The sequence below is a fragment of the Buceros rhinoceros genome, unplaced genomic scaffold (genome assembly GCF_000710305.1).
Source record: "Buceros rhinoceros silvestris isolate BGI_N320 unplaced genomic scaffold, ASM71030v1 scaffold15720, whole genome shotgun sequence".
NCBI lineage: Eukaryota > Metazoa > Chordata > Aves > Bucerotiformes > Bucerotidae > Buceros > Buceros rhinoceros.
This window is the reverse complement of record NW_010391427.1, coordinates 1-25,311: the sequence shown is the minus strand read 5'-3', so window position 1 is coordinate 25,311 and position 25,311 is coordinate 1. Positions and strand designations below refer to the sequence as shown.

General features: G+C 43.8%; 1 protein-coding gene across 1 annotated transcript; it reads left to right on the top strand.

The window, feature by feature from the left end:
* Nucleotides 1–59: 59 nt before the first annotated feature.
* MICALCL (MICAL C-terminal like) lies at nucleotides 60–16,741 on the top strand. The gene is made up of 7 exons (XM_010141733.1): nucleotides 60–1,317; nucleotides 5,031–5,125; nucleotides 7,189–7,281; nucleotides 9,174–9,267; nucleotides 14,572–14,671; nucleotides 15,561–15,634; nucleotides 16,557–16,741. The coding sequence occupies exons 1-7, from the start codon at nucleotides 60–62 to the stop codon at nucleotides 16,739–16,741; spliced, it is 1,899 nt and encodes a 632-aa protein (XP_010140035.1).
* The last annotated feature ends 8,570 nt before the right edge of the window (nucleotides 16,742–25,311 follow it).

Genomic DNA, 25,311 nt, shown 5'->3' with positions numbered 1-25,311 from the left:
CAAAAGGACATTTCAAACCCTACAGCCCAGTATTTAAAAGAAAAGAAAAAGCCAGAGAGATGCCTGAAGACATCCATCTCTATGTGCCCCATCGTCCTTTTCAGAGCAGCACCAGAAGTTCTCCACAGGCCCCTCCTGGGAATGGGACACTGGCTGCTGATTTTTCTGAGCCCGAAGATACAGATAGTGACACTGGGACATACACAGCCCAGGGCTGGAAGGGAAAGACCTGGAAATACACCTCTGAACCGGGAGATTTTAATAGGAAGACAAAAGCACTATCATCTCTGGATTTGAAAGAGAAAGATGGCAAAAATACAAGGCACCCAGAAGAAAAGCTTGAACAAGAACTAAAAGAGGCAAAAAAGAGGCTGGTGCTTTGTATTCAACAGCAACCCTTGTCATATGGTTCCGACAGGACGGACTTAGGTGGAACCTGTCCGGAGCATGGAAATAAAGGAGCGCTGTGGGTTTCAGGGAAGAAGGATGCTGACTGGAGAAGAGATGTGTTCAAACTATCTGGTTATCCTGCAGACGATGCTTCACCATCTTTTCCAATTGACACAAAAGATGCTCTGAGGAGTCCAGATGCAGTTGTCAGGGAGCGTGCAGCTGGCCAGCCGAAATCACCACTGCGGCTCATAGCCAACGCAATTAGAAGGTCCATTTTGGAGCCTCTAACCTCATCTCCAGAAGGACTAAAGCAGGACTTGGACTGCAAAGTCAAAACCCCTTCAGAACAAGCTTTCTTCAGCTTTCACAGCACTCCTGGCTATTCCCTCATCCAAAGGAACAGTAACAATAACAGATCGGATAACACTCAGCCACGGGAGCTTAAAGCAGCAGAGCGGACAGAGGCGTATTTAGGAAATGGAAGCCCTGTCTCAAATCCAGCTATTTTTTCTGTCAGCAATGAAGAGAGGTCTCCAAGGGACTACAGCGAGCCGGTATCCTTCCCAGTCTACAGTCCTCACACTAGGCCTTCCAAGACAACCAGTGTACCTCAGAAATCACCTTGCACTAGGGTGGAGGATGTCCCAGGACTCCTGGAGAAGTTTACCTTTAAAGAGTCTCCTCCAGGGTCTCCCATGGATGACATATTTATCTGTAATGAAAAGAACCTCCTTCTTTCATCTTCAGAGCCCAAGAACACCTCCAAGGACAATCTGGATGACTCTGCACAGAAGGGTAGTTCTGGGTCGCTCTTTAATAGACTGAGAAACAAAGTTTGTGAAAAAGAAGAGAATTCCTTTGTGTCATCTCCGCCTTTCATGAAGGACCATTCTCCAGAAGACAGGCTATGTTATCCCTCCACAGGTGAGCACCTGAGTGGAAATATTTTTATAATTATTAAATTGTTGTTATTATTGCATAATAGCACTTCTCACTTAAAAGGCCCAGGTGTGATCATGCAAACACGTATCTGTTGTATGTTACATTTAATTTATAGTTACTTTCTACATAGGAAGACTTAATAAATATATTTTTTGGTTAAGGTTTAACAGTTGCTTCTGGTTTAAAGGAGCAAAGCGGACTTGCAAGCAGAGTGCAGCTTGCTGGACCCAAGTTTGGTCTGGGATTGCTGCTGTTCCGATGAGTTGGGGCAGGAAAACGTACTTGCCGCAGTGGAAGGAGCGGTGGGGCAGAGCGAGATGCTGTGCAGAGCAGCTGCTGCTGTGACACTGAGTGTGGTGTGGGAGGGGCGGTACAGCAGGGAAGCGGAAGGACGAGCACCGAACGCTGCAGCGCAGAGCACACTTGCTACCCTTTCAATGAGGAGCGAGGAGTCTGAAGCAACACGGTTGCGCTAGAAAGAAGCTTTGCTTTGTGTTGGTGCTTTCTCAGCAGGTGTCTGCCGCTGCGGGGACTGAACTGTAGACATACTTTTGGGAGCTTTGTGGTGTCGTTAACTCCCCTTGCTCTTTTATTTGAGAGGAGATTGCACCTTATTGACCTGTTCTGACCTACCTGTGAGTCGAGGTAGTAATTACAAAGCATCAACTTTCATGTTTGCTTGCAAGAACAAGGTTAGCATTAAAATTGCAGACAAGACTAAGGAATACTGCTGTCAGGCAAAGAGCAATCTGAGTAACCTGAGCACTCAGAAAGAATTGAGAGAAGCACAGTTTTGGGTATAAAATATGAGGTATGAGATGCACCCACCTGTCTTTCTCCACGATCCATCTTCTCACTGCAGAAAGTCAGTAATCTAACTCTAAAACCTATTGAATTTTACTGTCACACCTATTTGTTTCTTACCTTACTAAATTGTAACCCCAGAATTGCTGCTGTGCTGCAGCATTAAAATAACAAACTGCATGTGAAATGTGAGGTCACTGAAACGTTCCCAGTGAGCTGCCAGATCCCTTTTGTATCCCTTCCGCTTCAGAAGGGCTGCAGACGATGAGGAAGATAGACAGCGTATATGAGATTTGACCTGATGCTCATTGAAACTGATAGAATAACTCCCACTTTCATTCCCGAACTTTGGATCGGATTCTGGGAGCATCCTTTATTTCACAACGTGCAAGACCAGGCGTCCCCACTGAGCCAGAGGATGCTGGGGGCTGCACTGAAGCCATGGGGAGTTGCTACTCGCGTTGTCACGCTGTGGTCTCAAACAGGAGGCTTTTTCTGAGCCTATACCTAGTCATCACCCATCAGCTAAGCCAACTTGCTTTTAACTAGGTGTATTACAACAACGAGTATGTTGTGTTCCTACCAAAACAGGAAGGTTTTGTTAGGTTTGAATAATACTGTATTTTAAATATTTTGAAAAAACATGCTGGTTCCACATGTGTGGCATTCCTCTGCTGTGCAAGCCAAAGAGGAATTATTAAACTATTGTAATTATTGAATATAGGTAATGCAAAGTCCGTTAAGAAAGAACGAACCCACAGCTCTGGTCTAGCCATTCGTGCAGTAATCTGTCGTCTTCCATGTTTCAACCTTGCGGTTCCCTGAACTTTTTCAAGCATTGTGGATGTTCTGACTCTGTTCTGTGCATGGGTATTGGCTTCCTAGTGCTCACGAGGTGGCTCTTGGAAGTCCTTGGGGAAGTCATAGACCCCCTCTCTGTCCCAGAAAGGCATACGTACAGCTCCCGAGTCCCAGTGCCGAGGAGGAGGCAGGTGTCCCTGTGCTACAGCAGCCTGCTTTGCCTCTAGACCTTGTAACGCTTTTTTAATTATTGATATTGCTCGAAGAGGAGGACACAGGGAAGCCGTCGCTTATCCCCACAGCTGACAGAAGAAAGGGAGCGTGTAATTGCTGGTGTTTGCAGCCCTGCTGGGCTGTAGAGTTTGCCGCTTGCGTGTTATGGAATCGATTTCACCAGAGGCCTGACTGCAAGGTAGTTACTGCAAACTTGTGGCTGCACAGGGAAAAGCGAGGTAGGTGAGTTTAGTTCTCAAAAGAAAGAGTGATACCCCTGTGCTTTCCTCCCTCTTGTGCACCAGGAGGGGCTTTGTGGCGACTGCCCCTGCTGGGGGCAGAGACAGGGTGTGGATGGCTTTGCTCTCTTCTCTGCAGAGCGGGGGGCAGCGCTGGGGGCTGGCGCGACCCCAGCAATCATGAGCCACCAGAGCCCCCAGCAGGTCAGCAAGCAGGAGCTGCACCCAAGCGCCCTGCGGTGGGGTGGGCAGGTCTAGGGCAGGGAAGTCAGCCGGGGGCTGGAGCCCCAGCTGGCATTTCTGCCAGGGCTCCTGCCCCTCCTGCTGCCCAAGGACCTGGCACGCAACAAAGAGCAGGACCCAAGTCTGTTCCACTGGACCCTCTGAGCTGGCACCTTCGTTGACACAAGGATTGGGTGCTGCTAAAACTGAAACCACTGACAAAAATCAGAAATTCTGCCTCGAATTACCTTGATTTCCTTCAATTGCTTTACCAGCTGGGATGAATGTTTCACGGATCCTGATTTCATATTACGCCTCGAGACAGGAGTCCTGCTGCTGCACTGGGATCCAGGACAAGGCAAAGAAAAAACATTTACACTGGGAGAGTGGAAAGTGATTTTAATCTGAATACAACTCGCACATAGGCAACTGTTACCTCACAGATAGAAAGAAAAAAGGCCCTGTTAGCTTTAAATAATGTACGTTTCCAAGATGTGGCCCAGCTGTTAATCATTAACCCTGTAGCAGGTTGAAGCGCAGAGACAGATGTTCCAAAAGCAGTTTTATTTTCTGAAATAAAGAAAATGAAGCTATGAATTAGACAAATTAAGAAGAAATTCAAATATTTACACCCAGTTGAAACAAGATGCTGGAAAAACAGGCATGATAAAATTGCTGCAATTAAATGTAATTTAATTTGTAATTCTGAAAGCATGCTTCTTCCAAAGGCAGCCTCGGAGTTTTCCTTATGGAGCGCATTGTTGTGATGTATGGATTTTCCTGACTTATTATGGCATTTTAATCAACAGTTCAATGATGTGATAATATTCCTAAAGCAGAAAAATAAGTGACGTTTGTTTAGACATAATTAATGAAATATTTATGTTGCATGAGGCTCTGTGATAAAGCCTTGTTCTCTTAGTCCATTTGCTTCTGATTACATTTGCGATTTTTTTATATGACCAGACATTCTGACGCCAACTATTTTACACTGAGCAGATGTCATGTAGTAAAAATGGGTGCCAGATGCTACAAGCCACATAAGGGTAATTTGTTTAAGAGCTGGCTCAGACTTTTTGCATTCAATTACACTGTATAGTGAGCCTTATACAATCATTTAGGTAACATAGCCAACTTCAGATATACGTTTTAATGAACGCTGACTGCGTTCCGAACAGCATGCTACATGGAGGGTGCTCAAGGAATTAGTTTATTTGCCTGTAATATACCTGAAAAGAATCAAATACACCCAGACAGAGTTTTTGACAGGGATCAAAAATTTAATTAATGCTGTCAGCTGCATTTCCAAATTGCTGTAGGTGCTGCTGATTAGAACTCAGGGCAGGTGCAAAGCGTCTGTGTAAGTTAAAGAACAGTATTTCTTGCTTCACTGACTATTTTGTTCCTGCACTTTAGGATGTGAACACCTACCTGTCAAAAAACAAGCTAGCAAGTATTCTACTTCTTCCTCCGATGATGAATTTGAATCCAAGCCTTCATTAACGCACAAGGTAATCTTGACTTGGAGACAGAAAGATATTTCCTCAGTTGGACTGTATTTAAGATTCACCGTGTGATTTTGATCTGAAATACACAGCAGCTTCTCAAAGTGGAGATTGGAACGGTGTACCTGTGATGGTGTACCAGTGGCGGGTACATGTCACAGAGAGAAAATACATTAAAACTCTTTAAGATAGATGAACATTAAAATTTCTTTTTTCCTCCTTGGATCTTTAATTCCCCCAGGTTACACCAGCACTGACAGAGGAGGTCTTAATTTGACAAACAGACATGTTTCTCTGAGACCGCTCTGAAGCTGCATTCTTAAGTGGCCTTAATATGTAGCCCAACAAGCAAACTATTGAAAAAATTAAACCAAACAGATGCAGATTTCTCTTGGGGAAATACAACTTCATTTGAGAGGCAGTGCAGGCAGGTTGCCTGGAAAACGCTGTGTTTATCTCAACCAGCACGACTGCGTGAACCACCAGCTTGCAACCAGACCCTATATGCCCAAAGAGCTGCTGCATACTGGGGTCCCTGGGGCCAAGCTCGGTGCCGGTGGCCAGCAGGAGCGGTGGGGTTACAGCACCAGTGAACACTTGATACCCAGCTCTGATGTGGAGAAACAGAGCTTTTATTGCCCGAATGGCTCCTCAGAAATGTGTTTCTCTTTCTTGGGTAGAATATCAGGAAGTGGAATTAATAGTACGAGGTGGCCTTTTCATTTGTTGCCTTTGAGGAGGAAAGCAAAGCAAGAAGCTGCCCAGCACACTGAAAAAACAGCCCAGCTGAAAGCTAAGTGGGGCTTTGAGTGGAAACCCAGTTGCACAGCTCCAGAGAACTGAAGTGCCACGAGGCAGAAGCGCGCCGATGTGTGGCAGCATGTCCCGCCAGTGGCTCCAAGGCAGGATGTACTGAGATGTCAGAACTCATCTTTCATCCTTCCTGTTATGGGAAAGACAATCTATAGTAAGATAATATTATGGTGAATTAAATGAAGTTTAAACAAATAGAGAAAATAAGGGAGACATGGGAGAAAAGTGGACAGAAGCAACTCTCCACAGTTCAGGCAGCGGCAGGGACGGGCAGGACGATGCAGTGGGGAAGGCAGCGCTGCCGGGGCAGCTGCCAGGAACGGGGTGAATGAGAAGCTGTCACACGCGAGCATTTGCAGGGACTCAGTTTTGACGTGTGTTCCCCACTCAGCTTAGTCCTCTCAGCTGCCTCCTAACACCCCTTTTCATGCCCGATGCTGTTTGGCCAGTACCACCGTTTGTCTCTGGCAACATTTGTGGGAAAAATTTTAGCAGCTTCCTGGCTTGTTTGTTTTTTCATTGTCTTGTCTACAGTGCTCATATATTCTGTCTCCTCCAAAATTGGAAAACTAGAGCCTTGAAGCATATGTTGGGTCAAGGGCAAGACAGAGCAGGTGCAGGCAATTCCCTCCCCAGCCCTGCAGCTCGTGTCGCCCTGCTTTCCTGGCAGCAGTGACCAGAGCCCCAGGGAAGGCAAAACCCCTCTGTAATGCAGCGGAGGAATGGCACTGGGGCAGGTTTCAGAGGGCTTCAGGTAGTGTCCTGTGATGGCTGTTTCTTTCACATATGTCCCTCTTAATGTGTTAAAGCGAACCAAAGTGCATTTTACTACCTGGCAGCTAGAGTAATAGAAATGGGTCAATTTTCCTTAAACTGGTGCTTCCCCCCACCTGCACCTGGCTTCTTCCCTGGTCACAGTGATGTCTGCAGAAGTCGTGTATGTTGTATATAGTCAACTTTGTGATTCGGACATTTTTTACTGGTAGACACAGTTCACACTTGCTTAGGGTTGTAATAACAGCTTGTAGTGATTTGAAGTCAGTGTAGGCAAATGCATGAAAATATTCCAACGTGAATATTTTAATTTCAGTTAGGTTGCCCCAGGCACCTCCCTCTGCGCAAGGGCATCGGGTTAGACCATCTCCAGAGGTCTCTCCCAACCTCAGCAGTTCTGTGATTCTGGCGAAGGTTTGAGGAAACCTGTAATGGCATACTTATGCTTTGATTGCCTTTTTTACTCTCTCTCCCTTTTGCAGGCAAAAAGGGCTCTCAGAAGGAGAAGGAAGCTGGAGAAGGAGACAAAGCAATTGATTAAACAAGAGGAGCTGAAGAGGCTTCACAAAGCACAGGTGAAAATGTAGCTTGCAGCTGTCCCATTTGTCTCCCGAGGTGTGACTAGAGAAGATGGGGGGTACCCAGTGTGGAACCTGCTCCTCCCCTCGCTGGGCTCACCACCTTCCGTGCTGAAACACCCCCAAACCAGGAGCAGGAAGATGTATGTGGCAGGGCCTTGCATCTCTGTATGTGACAAATCGACGTGTGCCACAGACCATCGTAATTTTGTAGCTGTGAAGAGCAAGAGGGAATAGTGACTGGCAACAAGAACAGACGGAAGAGGGAAAGATAGAAAGGGGAAAAAACGTCAGCCCCTGAGAATGTAAGAAACTCAGCTTTACCCCGTGTGCTATGGAAGGGGACAAAACCACTGTGATGGTTTTAGTTCTCCCCCTGCCATAACAGTGAAAGCGAACTGTTTTCTTTCTTAATGATGCTCGGTCACTTCGCTTTGTACAGGCCCTGCTCTTCAGAAAATGCTGGGGAAGCTTTGGAGTCTGCTTTTTTTTCTTTTTCAATTACAGTTCAAAGGTTTGGGAATGCACTTCTGCACAAATTGATCTCAGACTGTGTTCTCTCAGGTGTCAAAATTTTCAGATTTATCCGTTTCATTTACCACACGTATCTATATGCATATACACACACACACAAAACTTAATGGCTTAGGTGACCATCAGCATTTTCTGCCTATGTCTGTATTGCAGCACAGGGCAGAGAAACCTGAGCTAGGCTTAATCTCATTAACTCGGGTTGTAATGGTAATTAAGACATGGTAGGGGGAGAGCAGGCGTTTTGAAGGCAGGGTTGTCCATCATCTTCTGTTGTGTTACTGCAGCACGTGGATAGTTTTGGATGGAGCTTCCAGTTTCTATTTCTGTGCCAATATTAAATTAAAAAAGAAAACAAGTATGTTGGTTTTCAGATGTGAATCTGAAGTGTCCATTTTTATAGATATCACTGCTTTTGCAAAATGTATTACTGAAAAGGAGAGAAATTTTGTGTTTGAACCAGACAGTGGATTTTAGAAGATGCTAATTTAGAAAATGCTAATTTAGAAAATCTAGCTGTTACTATAAAATCCATGACAGAATAAAACCCATGGGAAAAAAAATCCAAAGAGCGAGCAACTATGTTATAGTTTTTATCTGAGAATTGTAAATTATCTCAAGGTAAAATCAGATGCATACACACCTTCTCTTCTATTATTGCTTTGTGGAAATAATCGAGTCCAAACTTCTTGAACCGCCTTTCGTGCTTGTTAGGCTGCTGCGGAGGACTTGGCTTAGTATGCGCTAGCACAGCTGGAAATGGGAAGTACTGAGCATCTGTCTTTGACCATTCGGCCTTTTAAGGTGTTTCATGCCTATTATCCACAGGGCACCTCTGAAAATCTTACTTAAAAGGGATGGACCGCTTAACGTGGAAGTTCTTCATGAAGTGCCACTGGGTTATCACTTCTTAGCTAACAGACCCTTTCCCTCCTGTACCAAAAGCTTGTGAAATATGAAAGCAAAACAAACAACAAAAGCATGTGGAGGAAAAAAACAGCTAGCAAAGCTTTCTAGGTGTAAACCCTCACTACTGCTATGAGCTTTATTCATGTACCCTCTTCAGAATATGTGCCTCTGAACGTGCAAGGGACACACCTTGTGAGATGCAGAAACATCACCGTCTCAGGAGAGCTAAAGTTCAGAAAAACTGAGGTACTCTTAGTACCTATGATCCTTACCCCCACAAAGGAGCGAATAGATACCTAGTGGAATTACTAACTTAGGTGCCTAAGACGCTCCGTGAGTTTGCAAATCCCCCGACTCCTCTGAGACCTTTTCTCTAACCACTGAGACCATGTTTTGTCTTTGACTTTTTAAGCTATGTCTGTAGCTTTTACATTATTACAATCTTGCAGGCAGTCCAGCGCCAGCTAGAAGAATTGGAGGAAAGACAAAGAGCTCTGGAGATTTTTGGTGTCAAATTGGAGAGAGAATTAAGAGGAGAATCAGGTAAATGAAGCAGCGTTTGTTCGGTGGTGGTTTTTTTAACCTTTTTAAAAGCAGAGGGGTTTTAATGATTGTCATAGAAGTAGCGTTTGGTGCAAAATCTGAATTGAAACAATAAATGGAAGGACAAAAATAACTGTTTACCCTTTTCCTCAAACTGTTAGCTCAAGCTGAATCCTATATATTTTGTGTTGGTTATCACAGGTTTGAAATTATTTACCTTGCTATTGAATGTAAATCTACATTCCCCCCCCCCCCCCCCCCCCCCCCCCATTTGTAAAAATTCCATTCTGGGCTTAATTTCATCTCCTGGAGAGAACCAGTGAGGCTTCCCGTAGTTATATCTGTTACCAGGCCAGGAGCAGCCTGTGCCTAGTAACAGAGTCCTCAGTGATTTTTTGTGGAGTGTGGAATGCCATGGACATGATTGTAACTGGTGGCCATGCTATGGCAACAGCAGCACACAGACCCAAGCCACACGGCTTTCCCCACAGCGGGCAGAAGACAACGGGCACGTCATACTGGCTCCGCTTGGTGTTCAGGTAAGGTAGGCTCAGGTAAGGTGTTCCCTTGCCTGCACCGGCAATCCGAAGCCCCCAGGACTGCAGTGTCCACCCGCCAGCCCGGCCTTGCCACTGCTCCCCAGTGCGCACGGTGTGAAGTTGCGGGGACCTCCTGCAGAAGGACAGGACATCTGGCTCAAAATGGGGGTGAGAGTGTGACCCCTGCACGTAAGGGACTTCAGAGGGGGTTGCAGTTCTGTGCTGGAAGGACTCTGGGGAGCTGCCAGCCGGTTGCAAATGTGTCTGTCTTTACCTCTGTTTTAGAAAGCTGAACTTCGTGCTTTCATGACAGGCAATTAATTACACAACACTGAAAACTCAGCTATGTTTTGTCACCTGATCTTGCTGTTGTCTTCGCTAGGCAACCCAGCACAATCTGCACATGCTGGCTTTCCTAATGCCATATTTCTTCGCAGTTAATCACCCCTACTCTAATGCTGAACTAATCAGTTCAGCAAGAGAGCCTTTGCTCAACTTTTCTATATTTATTAACTAGTTTCCTCTAATTGATAGAGCCAGCTTATTTCAAATGTTATTTACAAGGCTAGCACCTTTTTTCTTAAATGAAAACACAACCTTTTATCAAATGGTGATAACCTTTTTTCATCTTGCCACCTGTGAGAAAATCTGCTAAAAAGACTTTGGGGATTTGGAGTGTTGCCTTTTTTCTTTACTGCTGAGTTGTGTCAGGGTGGTTGTGTTTTGGAAACATCAACAATATAGCAGGAAAGCCGCTTCTAGTTCTTGGGATAGACACCGAGTACCAGGATAAATGGCCTAGAGCCACCTCTTGTTTTTGCTGTTTTGACAATCGCATTTCCTAAAGAAGGCTGTCTGCCAAGAGATTGATGCTTCTCATTCCCTTCCCATCCTTAGTAATTGGATTGCCCTCATTAAGGTGAAAGTACGATTTTTTTTCTCGCTGTTGATTGTTTGTGTGTAGGTGGCCAGTTACAAATAGGGCAGATACTGAAGCGTAGGATGTTACTGTCTCTCTGGTGCGAAAGCATGAAGCTGTAAGTTCCCCAAACAAAATGTTGGTGCTTTGTTGCTTGTGATAACATACATGTAGTGATGCGGGAATTGGTGAGCTTAATATTCTGTTCAAGCTTCTTAAAAATAATGAGCGCTATTGTTTAATGAATGACCAGTGTTTATTAGGTTAAGTGGTATTCAAGCAGGTCTGTGCTTATGCAATTCGAGTGATTTAATAGGTATTATTAAGGTAATTAGAAAACGATCACAGTTCAGCAATAATATTGAGCTGCAAAGGTTGTGAATAACCAAATTTAGAGACAGGGCTGCAAACACTAGTCTTCAGTGACATTTACGCAACTCTCCTCTAATAATTCTGTAATCCCGGGATGAATGGGCCCTTTGTTAGGGGGAGTTATTCATTAGCTCCTCAACCGAATTAGAAGAGAGCATGCGTGGGTGCGAAACAACTGCCGTGAAGACTGATGAGCAAAATGGGGCTTTGATGATCTTCTAATTGTAGTGACAACAATTCATGCATTTAGAAAAAATGAAATAATATCAGTCCCATGAATAATTTTTCATGCCTATTATTCCCTTTATCCTGGTTTGAAATACCAAATAATGAATCACTGACGCACCATCACTTTGTTTTCCACTGACATTATGGAGATCTTCTGCCTACAAGAAATTACAGAAATAAAAATCTTGAAACACGTTTTCCACTGAAATTAGCATAACTGATCAGCTGACTGAACAAGTCATGAAAAATTATGGTAAAGAAGAAAATCCGTGTTGAGAGAACACTAAGAAATCTCTCTGTGCTTTGGGAGGTGAACAAATACCTACATGTGTTGCAGCTAGTTGTTGATTTCATAAGGAGCGTGTTCAAGGTTCCTCAGAACTTTGAACAGGGTCAAAAGAAATCAGTTGAAAACCGTTGGGAATTAGGAATGTGAGGTTCAGCTGCTCCTCAAAAGGCACGGACTGGCCGAGCCCCCTGTACTGTGTGACCGTGGTGTGGAGGGACAGCGTAGCATCGCTCTGGAGAACAGGAGGTTGAGGTTTTGAGAACGGTGCTCAGTAAATACTCCCCTGCAGCCTGTCATTCCCTCAGAAGTGACGAACATAGAAATAGCTATGATGTAATTAGAAGAATATCTGACTTTCAAATGGGATCTAAATTAAAGGAGACTTGGGTAATCCAGGAGGAAAGTTTTGCTTTAGCGATGCTGTAAGAAAAAGCCGGTGTGGCTCACAAGTTGTTTTCCCTCTAACCTTTAAAAGATCTGTCATACCGCGTTAGGCAAAAGACTTCAGTGGCTGCTTCTGCCCTTGGAAGGTATAAAGCGCTCCATCAGACTTAAATAACTATTAACATTATTATTAAAGTGCATTTGAAAAGCTCAGGGAAAAAATGCCTCTGGGAACACCTGGGCCCCTTCTGTGAGATGGAGGAGGAAAAATAAGGGCTATTTTTATTTCAGCTTACACTGAGGGTTTTGCCAAAATGAGTGGCGCTTTTGCAGAGTGCATTACTCTTTGCTTACCTCAATCAACCTACAATTTACAGTCTTTTATTAGAGATATAAAGATTTTAAAGCATAAAGAAGGGGGAAAAAGGAATATTTTTGCCTAACTGAGAAAACAGCAAAAAGAGGATAGTAACCCTTTGTGCGTGTGCAGGACACGCGCACCTGCAACTGCAGTGTTTTTACTGACAGTACAACAGATCAAATTCTGCTGATAATTTCTGACGGTGGCACACAAAGACCTAGGGCTCTGAATGCTAGTGCTGCATCCCTGCGTTGGGTCTGTGAGAAGCCCCCATTGGCACGTGCCAGCCAGATCTGCTCCAGCAGTCACTCTGAGAAGACATTTTTTTATCACTGCTCGCTGACCTGGAAGATCCCACGGGAACACATCCATTACTGCCAAGTTTTAATGGAATCGGGCAGAAATCAGACCAAGATTGCTCTGCCCTCTTCTGCTGCTTTATCTTCCTGTTTCATGGTAACTTTAGACAGGGGGGCAAATCCTGATGTGAAATCGCAGAACTGCACCCAAGCCAGCATGGCTCCTGCCCTTGGAGTGGGGGCCTGTGTAATTCCTCCAGTGCTGGCAGGAGGTGACCGGGGCTTTCTGGAATGTCAGTGCCTGGTGAAGGCACACAAAGGGGTGGCGATCCCCAACACCCAGTCATTTTCCTCCTGCTCGTGAAGATTGCGAAGGGGCTGCATTGGGTGAGATCATTACTGCCTGAAGGAGATGGGCTTTGAACTGCTGTTCTTGAGTGGAGTCACATCCTGGCTTTGGCATTAAAGTGAGGGGTAGCTGAGGCAGTAGAGGAAAGAGGGCCAAGAACAAAGCATATTTCAAAATGACAACAGAAAGGCATCCAAAACGCTGCTGAGCTGTCCGGGACTGGCTATCTCTCCACTTGGTTTAACAATACTCTTGTAATTGTCATCTCTGGAGCTTGAACAAGAGACCTTTGGCCTTAAATTTCATCTCTCTCAATCATCTGAAATAAAGGTGCAATCCTCTTAAAGCAGGAGAAATCACATAAATCACCAGCCACAGAAAACAGCCAGGCTGGTTTATGGGGATTTTATGCTTGGTTATGTAGCAGCATGATGTAAGGATTGAGGAGAGCGCCGTGCTCCCCTGCCTGCTGGTGGCACCTCCTTTTGCTTTGTCCCAGGTCCGGCTGTGCCTGCCTCCAACATGCAGCACCAGTCCGGGGTGGGGGTGGGGGGTGCTGCTAAGACAGAAGCCACAGGCTGGCTGTTGGTTTTATGCTTCTGCAGGGGTCAGATTGTCACCTACGTTGTTCATTCAACCTAGAGTAGTACAAGATACTTGCTTCCTACAAGTGTTCACTACTTTGTGCCAACAGATGACGAGTGGGCGGAGCAGATGTTGTGGGGGGTGCTTGTAGCGCCATTGCCACTGCTATTCTGCACTAAAGGGTGGTGGGGTGGTTTTGTTTTGTGAAGACAGTGAATGGAAAATGTGAAGTTATGAGCATGTTAATAAGGACAGTGAGGAAAAGAAATACATACGTGCTCTGACTTGCCACTTGAGAACATCCAGGGGTTCTTCATTGCTAAAGATTTTTGTACAGACAGTGTTCTGGGAGCAGTAAAGGCCCTCACCTGGTGGAAAGAGAAATCCATCCTCCTCTTCAGCAAGGCAGAGTCAAGCTGTGAGCCCTCTGGCCTCTCCTGTCATTCAAGGCAGATGCAGATTTAGCGGCCAGTGGCAAATGAATAGAAGTTTGTAGAGGATTTGATTATGTGTCGGATGCCCATTGGAAGCAGGGTCTAAGTTGATACCTGCCAGCATATACATCCTGAGGTCCGACTGTGTTAACGGGATATCCTCTTACGCATATAGTTGAGATGCTGGAGTCCAGTATCAACAGAGATATTATGTTATCAAAGGCAGAGCTAAGAGAAAGTGCCCACTAAAAATAAACTCTATATGATTATTTGAAAAAAAAAAAAAACCCTTACATTCCAAACCAAGGGTGTTTTTAAATCTAATGCATCTTTAACTGCAATAAACTACAACATTCAACCACGTGTACACAAGAATGTTCTACCTGTTATACTCAGACATTACTAATGTAGGTTTTTTTGCTGTCTGTAACTTACATTTGAACTTGGCTAGTCTTACAAATGAGGGCTCTTTAAACTGAACTTAAGCAGTAAGAGCATTGGAAGGAAGGCTGGTAATGCACACTGCAGTCTTCTGTTTTAAACAGATTCAGGCACAAAGGATGAAACTCAGATGCTACATGAATGGTTTGAGCTGGTCCTGGAGAAGAACAAATTGATGCGTTATGAGTCTGAGCTCCTGATTATGTAAGTAAAGGCAAGCATTAGTACTAAAGACGGAGAGGGAGAGGGGAAGCACGTACTTAGAATATACCTGAACACCTCGCCACATGCTGCTGTTTGAGACGGTCGTGGAAAAAATGTACCGAGAGTAGCTACAGTCTGTTGTGAACACAGATTTTTCAGCTGAGCCCTCCTCACCCTTCCCTCTCACAGTGGTTCAATTATTCCCATCCTACACAATAATCTAAACCCCTGGATTTCACACCAGTGTGGGCTGCTCATTGCCATTCATCAGTTCGATATCCCTCAGCCAGCCCCCTGTGCTGCGTGGGGAGCTGCAGCCCAGCCACTAGCTCCAGCTGCACCCCTATTTCTCCCCAGCTCTGCTGATGCTGCCAGGGGCCAAACCTCTTCTTTCTCGTTCGACTGTCATTGGGGGTTGTGGTAGAAACGCTTCCCGCTCACACCGTCTGCAAAGCACAGTTAGAAGAGCAAAAGCAGGCTACTTTTATCACTGCAGGGAACAAGACGATATCTGGACGTGTTCATGCGTGTTAATTCCCTTGCCTTGGGGCCCGTTCCTGTGCAGAGGACCTGGCAGGGCCCTCTGCGTACGGGAGCATTCAGTTCTACCCAGAATCACGTTGTGGATGCCACCAACAAAGCCCAGCTGGTTAAAGCCTTAACCGCAAAATGTACGAGGGAGCTTAATCTGATCCGTAATGCAGAAGCTGGTAGTGGTGCGTGGCGTTGCTGTGGCGGTGTATGCTCAGGCAAAGCCTTCAGCCTTGACTACCCCTGAGGATGAAATACTGGATGAACAGAACACAGAATCTCTTGGCTGAAATAATATTAACATATATGTCTTTATTGAAAAGAGCTTATTCTTTAACATACTTTTGATTGTGCCTAGAGCCCAAGAGCTAGAACTGGAGGACCACCAAAGCAGACTGGAACAAAAGCTGAGAGAGAAAATGGCCATTGATGGTAAGTCCGAGGGGAGAGTATGCTCCAGCCAACAGAGATAGACCACGTCCATGTGAGTCCCTGCTTGCTCCAAAAAGGACCAGCGGTGCTGAGGTTCTTCCTCCTGTGCTCTTCTGTGAGTGCAGCTCAGCCAGCAAAATGTGACTTGTGAGATCTTCTCGCCTGACTTCTAGTGAAGACAGCTAAGCTAGCCTGTCCAGTTTTACGCCGAACGCGATCGGAAGCACTCGCACGTGTAATTCCACTAACTGTGCTCTGCAGGCAGCAACACCCAGCTAAACGCGATGGCGAGCTGCAGTGGAAAGCGATGTCTTTAACCACGTTATCTGCTTTTCTGTTCACTGTAGCATTACTGGTCACTGCAGTGTTTTGGAATTGCTTTCAGGTACTTGGGATTACAGTTTGGGCTTGTCCTTTCATTTGGTATCAGAAAAGAGAACATGGGAAGGAGGAATGCAGGGAGAAGGGGAGCTTCACGGCACTGAATACCCCAAAATATCCTGTTCTGTTCTAAGCACGTGGAGTCCAAGTGACAGCAGTTTTCAATACTTTTTCAGAAAAAAACAATTTCCATTTTCTTACAAGTGCTACATTTCATGGCTGGGCTTTTTACCATGCATAAACTAAATTTAAACTTCAACCTAAATGGTTTTATAAACAAGTAGTGCTCTTCCTACCCCTTCCAGTCCAAGTTTTGCTAAAAGATCTACTCGAGACATTAGAAGCCTTAATGGCCAACCTTAAATAGCCAGGAAAATGGAGGAGAAATTTTCCCTGAAGTGTAACATGAAAAAGAATAACTTCTATTGACTTCATTTGTCATTGACTATAATATTAATTCAACCTGTACACCAACAGTTAAAATGCACAACACAACAGCTGAGTAATCGAGATTTTAACCTCTTGTTTTGTCATCTTTTAGACAGCCTTAAAGATGAGATGGATCTGAATGAGGAAGATGAAATTTTTACTGAGATGATGAAAGTGGTTGAAAAAAGGGACAAACTCGTGTCTACCTTAGAGGAGCAGAGAGTGAAAGAAAAAGCAGAAGACCAGCACTTTGAAAGCATTATATTATCTAGAGGCTATCAGCTGAGCAGGATTTAAACAGCAAATAAACATGATTTCAGCAATATTTGTAATTACGGAGATAATGTTTTCTGAAAAATGAAGGAATTCAAATTTTATGTCAGTTTATTTGGGAAACCTGTTTTTTTGTTATGAAAAGCTCTTAAGCAGTTCTGCTCATCCTGAAGTTGTTTCACTGTCAGCTTTAGGGACCATCACAGTACAGAACAGACTGAATTTATCTGGCTGATGGGCCTCAGGGTCTCTCAAAGGGAAATCAGAACTCTGTTGTTTTCTTGGAATTTTATTTTAATGCTGCAAATAGAGTTCCTGAGAAACACGATGACATCATTTAGTATTTTGGGGATGGCATTGCTTCCATCTGTTTGTTTGAATCTCTGTGTGGTTTTGTTAATATTTTGGCACAGCCATGTTGAACTATTTAAAGGTCAGAAAACAAGCATCTCCTAAAAATAAGGTTAATTTTTATTTCTGGTGGAGGAAGGGTCATTTCACTGATAACTACATATAAGCACTCAATAAAACTACTGTAAATGCAACGTCAGAAATTAATTTTCCAGGTATTTGTAAGTTTTAGTGCACTGTGCGTTTTTTGAACAAGAAGTTAAAGCAATATTAAATCCCCACATTTTGTAAAATGGTAAGGGATTATCAAAGGAGGGACTACCCTTAAGACTGTTACATGCTCTGAAAAGCTTTTGTATGTCACAGATTAAGGTCTTCTCTAAAACACGCTAGATGATAATTTAAAAATTAGACTAAAAGCCCAGCAGACTAACTGCATTGCAATTGCTTGATAAAATACATCCCAACAGTATCACAGGATGAGTGGTGAGGCAGTTAAAGTTCTCCCTGAGAATAATTCCTCAAAAGGGTTGCAAAAAAATGTTGAGCTTGTAATGTCAACGTTTGATAGAGATGGGGCATATTTAAGCCACATTTATCTTGCTGCTCCAGAATATGTGTGCATATTTTCTTGCTTAAAGGACCATCTCCTATCTTTTTGGTACACGTGTTTGTAGATACTGGCAAAGCAGATGTGCAGAAATTCTCCTTAGTATTTGGTGTAATTTAGGTACTTTCCTGAATCTGGATAATTCTGCAATTTAAGATTGGTGGTATTCCCAACTGTATGTATGACGCACTACATTTTCAAACTGAAAAAACAAGGAGAAACTGAAAGACTGTTTCTTTTTGAATATCATTTTACCTCACGCGCTGGGAAGATTTGGTGTTCTCGTTACTTCGCGAATGGTGCTAATTTGCAGCAGTTGCCTATGGTACAGCCAAAGCTAGAAGCATTCCTGTAGCAAAAGCTTTAAACTAAAACTTCCTGGTAAGTACTCGTAGGGTAACAGGCACACTGGATCCTGTCACAGTAATTTATGAATCATAAATTAAATTTTCACTGTATTGTAAGAAGTTAAAATAACCTTTCTAAAGATAAAAGCAGATCTTACTGTTGACTACAGATAAATAATATACCTCTATTGGTGCAAGGAATATATATACTATTCTTCTGCAATATTTATGTATTTATATTTATTTATTAGACTGTTCAAAGAGGGTAAGAGTGTCTGGTTCCATTTTATGGTTTGGGTGGTGTCTCTGATTTTGATTGATAAATGTGTAGTTCTAACAGCTATGTATAGGTAAAGCTGTGCATAGTTGAGTGGGTAGTTTTATGGGTTTGGTAAATAATTGGTAATAAAATATGAATTAAGATTTTTAAACAATGTTCTCAGTTATCATAATTTGAAGGGATACCCTTAAAGCATAGCAGGTGGGGCTTTAACAATATAATTTGTCTTTCATAGCAGTGGAAAGACAGAATAGCAGAATCCTTGAAAGTGTTCCACAAACACCATCAGACATTGGTTTTTCTGTCATTCATAGGCATATCTGATCTTCACATTACTTTTTTATTGGGATGGACTACTGCAATTGGTTTTAAACTAACTCTGTTACTTAAGATTGACACAAAGTAGGAGCAGGCAAGGCAGCAATAAATATTTTAATTTCCTCTGAGATCTGCTGGTATTTCCAGTTTTCTGGAGAAATTTTCAGGATTTTATTGCTGTTCCCAGAAGCCTCATATAATCCCAGAGAACAGGACTGTTTAGAACATGTATCACAGTTTTCTGTAGAAAACAGAGTCATAATGCTTTCAAGATATTTTTAAGAATTTTTGAAAGCAAACTACTTAGTGCTTTGCACAGGAGGGGAATTCAGCAGAAACCTCCTGCTGCATCAGTCAAAGATCTGTTTTCTTCACCTCACTTTTACAATCTAAATCGCCTTAGTGTTTCTACTCTATGGATTGGAAGAGGAAGGGCAGGCTCAGACAAACACGATGCCCCCAGTCCTGTGGAAGAGGTTGCTCTCCTCTACCAAGTGCAGCCCGTTTGCCCAGGCTGTACACACTGCGGGTGGTCAGGGGCAGCTTGCTCTGAGTTGTGTATAAGCCCCAAGATTTTGGTTTACAGCAGATACCTGTTCAGCTATAAAACCAAATGTGAAAGCGTGCTTTCCTTTTAGCTCCAAAGGTTTGAGTTCTTGAGAGTGTTAGTCACCAGAAGCTGAGGGAAACCAGCATTTTATGGACATCAAAAATACTCTGTGCTAAAAAGACACTTTTCTGGATGCCATGTAGTCATAACGCATACTCCACCCAAAACTGTGTGCGCACTCTGGGTGGAAAAACCTATCAGGCTGTTATCCCGTCTGATATCAAGTACCTCACAAGATTAGACCCAAAATATGAACATGCAAGTGATTTAGAAAATTAATAAACTCTTAAGTCATTTACAGCAGGATTTCATATACTGTGAGAGTAGAGAAGGAGGGGGAAAGGAGAAGCTGTGTGCACTGTTCACAGGTCAGTTTGGTATGGTTGGCTTGTATTAGAAATTTATTTAAACACTGGTTCGGTTATGAGTCTTCTTGCTGCTCAATCTTTTCTTTAAATTGACTCACTAACTTACAAAAGATATGTTCATTTTTAAGTCCTTAGCACTGTCATTGTCGGGTATAATGTGCTGGAATGTATTGACTATGTCTGAATGGACTAGATGTGAGCAATTTTCTATGTGAAAAAATAAAATGCTATCTCACTCTCTGAAGCCCCTGAATCATTTCCATAACAGTTTCTCTCCACCAGTACCTACAGTGTAATAATGCGTCTCTAGGAAAGATCTATAGGTAAGAAATGATATCACTTTCAGAGTTCATACACAGGTAAGTAAAGCACACCATTGTGCAGTTCACAGATCCATTTTATAGTTTAGGAACGACACCCTGAAGTTAGAGGCCATTCAACTCTAACACAAGAGGTTGCAGACTCCATGAGGTAACAACTACTCACACAGAAATTCACCCAATTTCCTTAGGCATGACATACAAATTATGTCAGCTCCTTAAGACTTGAAGAGAAAGCGTCACTCCATGGATCACCAAGAATTGGCGATCAAACCTTTAACTGCCAATTTTCAAATTCCACTAGCTTTGTCTCTCTTAGGTCATCTCATTTTGTTGCTGTCTACTAGTAGGAGAGCCTTACAGAGCAAAACGACATGCTGCTCGAGATGAGATCTGGGCTTATTTTTGTGTCTGTGCCACTGCTCCCTGCACAATGACTCTGAACCGATTGATAGTTCTCTTCAGAGGACAGATGGACAGCTGCATCTTTTCAGAGCTCAAGGTAATTTTTGGCAAAATTGAACTTGAAGTTTTTCTTCTATTGTCCTGTCCTTTCCCTTCCATCTTGCGTGCCTCGGAGCCACATGGGCATGGTGGTGACTCCTCTGATAATACCGTACAAGTTCTCAGGACTGCACAGGAATTACCTGCCTGATGGGTTTAGTGGAAGTAATACGTCAAACTTCTATGCATGTTTAAAACCTTGCAACCACATTGACCTCTCCGCCGGCTCGTCAACAGCTGGGGGACTTGGCTGGCCCAGGAGCAGGATGTGGGGAGAAATGCCATCGCAGGAACTTACTGAGGTTCCCCTCCTATTCACAGCACACATGCCCCCCTTCTTGCTGCTTTAAAAGATCATAGGTCTAAAGAAACTCAATTGGGCAAGGAGTTCAGGAAAAGGGTTTTGCAAGCCATTATTTACTCAAGATCAATCTATTTGCCTCCAAGGTAAAGGAAAACATCACTCACTTTTAGGGTATTTGGTCAGGTTTCTCTGGGCACGGGCAACAAACCTAGAGATCTTGTGGCTTGAAACCCCTACTTTTTAGCCCCATGCACATCTGATTTCAGCTAAGGATTTCACTCTAGTTTAGTTGTCTCTTTCCAGAAAGATATACGCTGTTTTCTTTCTGGGTCGAGCAAGTAGCAGGATGTGGCAGTGCCAGCAGACTGGAGATTCTGTACGTCTTTTAAGACTTTGCTACTGTTAAGATCTAAAGCTGTCCCTGCTGGGTTTTGCATGGACCATACAGTTTTGGCATAGTTGAGCGTGTTAGCATGTAAATACTATCCCTGCACTCTTCATGGCAGCCACACCTCCTAAACCTAGATCTTGGCAAATACTTTGTGATGACTTAAGGTATTTTACTGATTTTCACCTAAATCTCTTTGCCTAATATTTATAAACAAAATGAGGTTTCTTCTGTTGGTTCACATGAAATACGAAAAGAGACCTGGTGGCCCTGTGTGCCAGCAAGGCACGTGCTAGAATATTCATGTGATGCAGCTGTACAAAATTACAAGCGCAAGTGAAGGGCATGACTGAAACTTCTCAAGAAAAAAAATCATAATACTGTTTTTTTCTTAAACTATCAAGAATGCCAGAGGTAAATGCAAGTAAACGTGGTCCTGTATTTATAGACAACCGATCGATGGAACATGTTATCAGAGGCATTAAATACCCGGAGGATGTCCTCATCTTACCAAAGAGTTCAAAACCCACTTTCTTTCCTTTGAACTAATTAATCTCTGTGATTGTATGAAACAGGTACATCGTCTTTCAGGTACATTTTCCCTCATTGCATCTTGTTCTCTTTTTGCTCCTTGATCTACAACAAAACCCCCCCATTGTACTTTTTAAGAATCTGGTTAGAAATACTCTAATACTTTTATGAAACTATGTTAATTTATTATTTGCTATTTATTTAAAGAGAAGATTCTTGTCCCAAAGAAGGTACAAACTGATCAGAATATATAGCTGTTTTAATTTAGACATAAGCATATGCTCAATCTTTAAATCGTCTTGTTAGCTGGAAACAAATTTGTCCTGCAGGGTGAGTTTTAGGTGATGGTGGCAATGCAGATTTGGAGCCATTCTACCCCTGATCCTGATGATGTACGTCGTATGCTGTTTCTTCTTCTAAGGGTATGAAACAGGAGGTGTGGATGCACAAATGCCAGCCAGCTATGGCTGTGCTTTGCCCTGTTCCCTGCACCGCCTCTCCCAGCACTGTGCAGAGGCAGCCACTGTCCACGGCGATGTCCAGAGGAGTGGCGCTTCCTGGTGAAATTCCCTTTCCTGCAGGACAGGGCTGGAGGCAGCTCATGCTTCCCAGCCTCCTGGGCTGCCAGCGTTGGCCATGGCCTTACCTCACCTGAGGGAGCAGGTGCCCAGTGTGTCTTGCTTATGGAGTTCAGGAGTGCCAGGTCCTCACAGAGCTCTTCAGGTATTTGGGGGCACTCTCAAGAAAGATCCGGTCCTGAAATAGATGTTAAACACCCATAAAGTAACCTGCAGGCAAAGGCCACCTTTTCTGAGCAGGCTCTTTTAATGTGCTGTTAACTCTTACTACAGGTGGGGTGGGCATGTTCAGCAGTTAACCACACAGAGCTGGCAGGTCAGTAGAAGGCTGACTGTAAGTACTTAGAAAAATAAAAAGGGTGGGCTTTGGTCTAGTTCTGGTCTTCCTGAAGTCGGTGAAGGGTGTTCCCGTAGGCAATCACAGCAACAGCAGCAGGTCAATAGTGCATTTTTGAAAATTCTGCTTCCATTCTTCAAGTAACCAAATGATCAAAAGGCTAGAGAAGGGGTTCACCTAGGAGAAAAAGTGTGAGGAGAGAACTCTCAGATAAATGAATAATTTACTGCACAGCCTTAACCAGCTGGGCTCCCGCAGTGCTCTTTGACTAGCCTAGCCCGTGGCTGGTATAACGTGTACCCTGCCCCTTCCGCCTCACTCGGAAAGTAAGACTCTGTTTGTAATCGTTCTGAGTCCCATAGTAAAAGAAATAAAGAACAGCTGCGTATGGACAGATATGCAGGTGAATAAGAATTATTTGAAGTATGTGGATTTAGCTTTCTTTTATTGCCTGGCAAAAGTATGTATGTGATGAGGATACAATTAATTTGAGCTGCTGGTTGGCTTTCTTACAGAAAGAGTAAGGTGCTGACAGGGATCACGGTGAGAGCTCTCGTGGTCTGCTCCAGATTTCTACATGCTGGATGCAGCGGGGCCAGCCCAAACAGCAGCCTGCTGACTACTGTGTCCTGTGTGTGGGATTAGGGAGCAGGATCGTGAAAGTATTCAATTATCAAATATAAAGCAGAGCAAAATCCTAGCCAAACAAAAATCCCCACTGAATTTCTATTACTGCAGCTTATATTTCTGGTTAAAATACCGTATAAATAAGAGCTAGGCATTTAAAAATCAACATTCCTGCATCTGCCACAATGTAGACCTGTAAGGCCTTTTGTGCTTGATGGAATATTAATTTAAGGTGATATGCCCAAATATATTCCCAGATCAAAAAAAAAGTAGCATATATAGTTCTAAAGTTAAGATACAGGGGGGAAAAAAAGTTGTCATTTTCTCAAAGAGAAACATCCTAAGTGGAAAAATACCACAATAATGTTATACCCAAAGAACTGCAAATAAATTCTGAAAAACCCCCCAACATAACCCCCAGTAAGTCTTAAGTCTGTCTGTTGCTTTAGCATTATTATTTATAGCACACAGTATTTGTTTCCAGAGCTGATAAAGTTGAATTTAAACTTAATAAGCTTCAGTTAAATTTTTTTCTTGTGATGTGAAACTCATAGCTCATAAGGCTATTAAATAATATTGCATTTGTCGTTAATTTACATATGCTGAATGTAGTGAAAGAGGAAAGATGCTGGTTCTTTCCAGCTATTTTGCGTGAGACTTGGCAATCGCATGTTGAGTTCTGACTTTCCCATACAGCATGACCCGGCGCCTGTTGGTGTCGGTGAGGTATCTGGCTTGTTCTTCCTGTCTTTAACACAAACGTAGTGGCACAGAGGCAAGGACGTTGTGCTTGCCAAAATGCTGTCTCTTCGGCCGTGCCCACAAAATCCTGTATTGACATCTGTGTACAGTCATGCGGGTCCGAACGGAGATCTAGTTGGGTCGTTGCTCTAAGTGCCACAGATCTGCATGCCTTTAAAAAGGGGTTGACGCGTTTCTCCTTCTTTTGAAGTAGTCTTTTATTATGTTTTTAAGAATTATTCAAAATTGGTCCTGATAAATACATTGTGTGCATAGCACTTCTGTAAAAAGAGAATAATGTGTGAAATTCGGACTCTTCTGTAGACACCAGCGCCGAGACACAGTTGGCCCTAGGAGCCAGAAAGCACAGGTAAGGAGAGGAGATGGTGCTCACCGCTTGGGCTCGCTGCTGCTTTTAAGTGACGGCAGTATGGATGAATAAAGTTTCTCTCCAGGGCATATACTAACTGCATGCAACAAATACACATGGATGTCTACCCCTCATCAGCTAACCAATTGTTACCGGCTTGTAAAAACACAATTATTAGCTGATTTAGAAATATCCTCATGGTAATTTCATTTCACTTATTATGCCTAATGGATAGCTAGATATTTGCATGAGGTGTGTGTGGCTTTTTGCCTGAATTGTTAATCGAGTGATTAAGTGGTAAGTGAAAGCAGTGCATCTAGCAGTGCATCCATTAATGCTGTTCATGTCCTGGGTGCCTCCTGAACCAGTCACAGCCAATTACCTGTTTTAAAGATACTTCTCTCTTAAGCTGCTCATCTGCAAATCAAAGCAGGGTTGGTATAGGCAATCTATTGTGCCAGGTCACCTTTCTTTCCCACTGCCTTTTGTACCGGTTTTCTCTACAACTGTTGGCTTCTTTTGCAGAAAAGGAGGATATGGTGATGCTGCCGATGCAGCTGAAACCTACAGGCAGAAGAGCTGCGGTACAGCGCGCTCAAGACCGAAGTGTTTGTTGTAAGCTTGAACTTTAACTTGCACCAACTGTTTAGTGACACTTCGTTTCTTCATTAGTTCTTTTCTATCTGTGCTGACCACGGGGTGTAGAAACGTCCGCCGGCACTGCAACCCCCCGTCCCTGCAGAGCGCTCACTCGCGAACAGTGACGGACGATCGTGCTGTGCCCTGGTCCTGCCTGTCTCCACCCGCGTTTACCTTTCGGCACCCGTGTTAACTGGCACGCTGGCGTGTCTGGTCGCCTCCATTGCCTCGTTTGACCAACCTGCCTGAGTCCGTGACCGGCGCCACTGCAGGGCAGCGCAGGGGCGATGGCCGTGGGGCGAGGCACTGCGCTGTGCCTCAGCGTACCGCCAGCCTCCCAAAGAGCCGCGGCCCGGCGGGGAGCGGGCTCT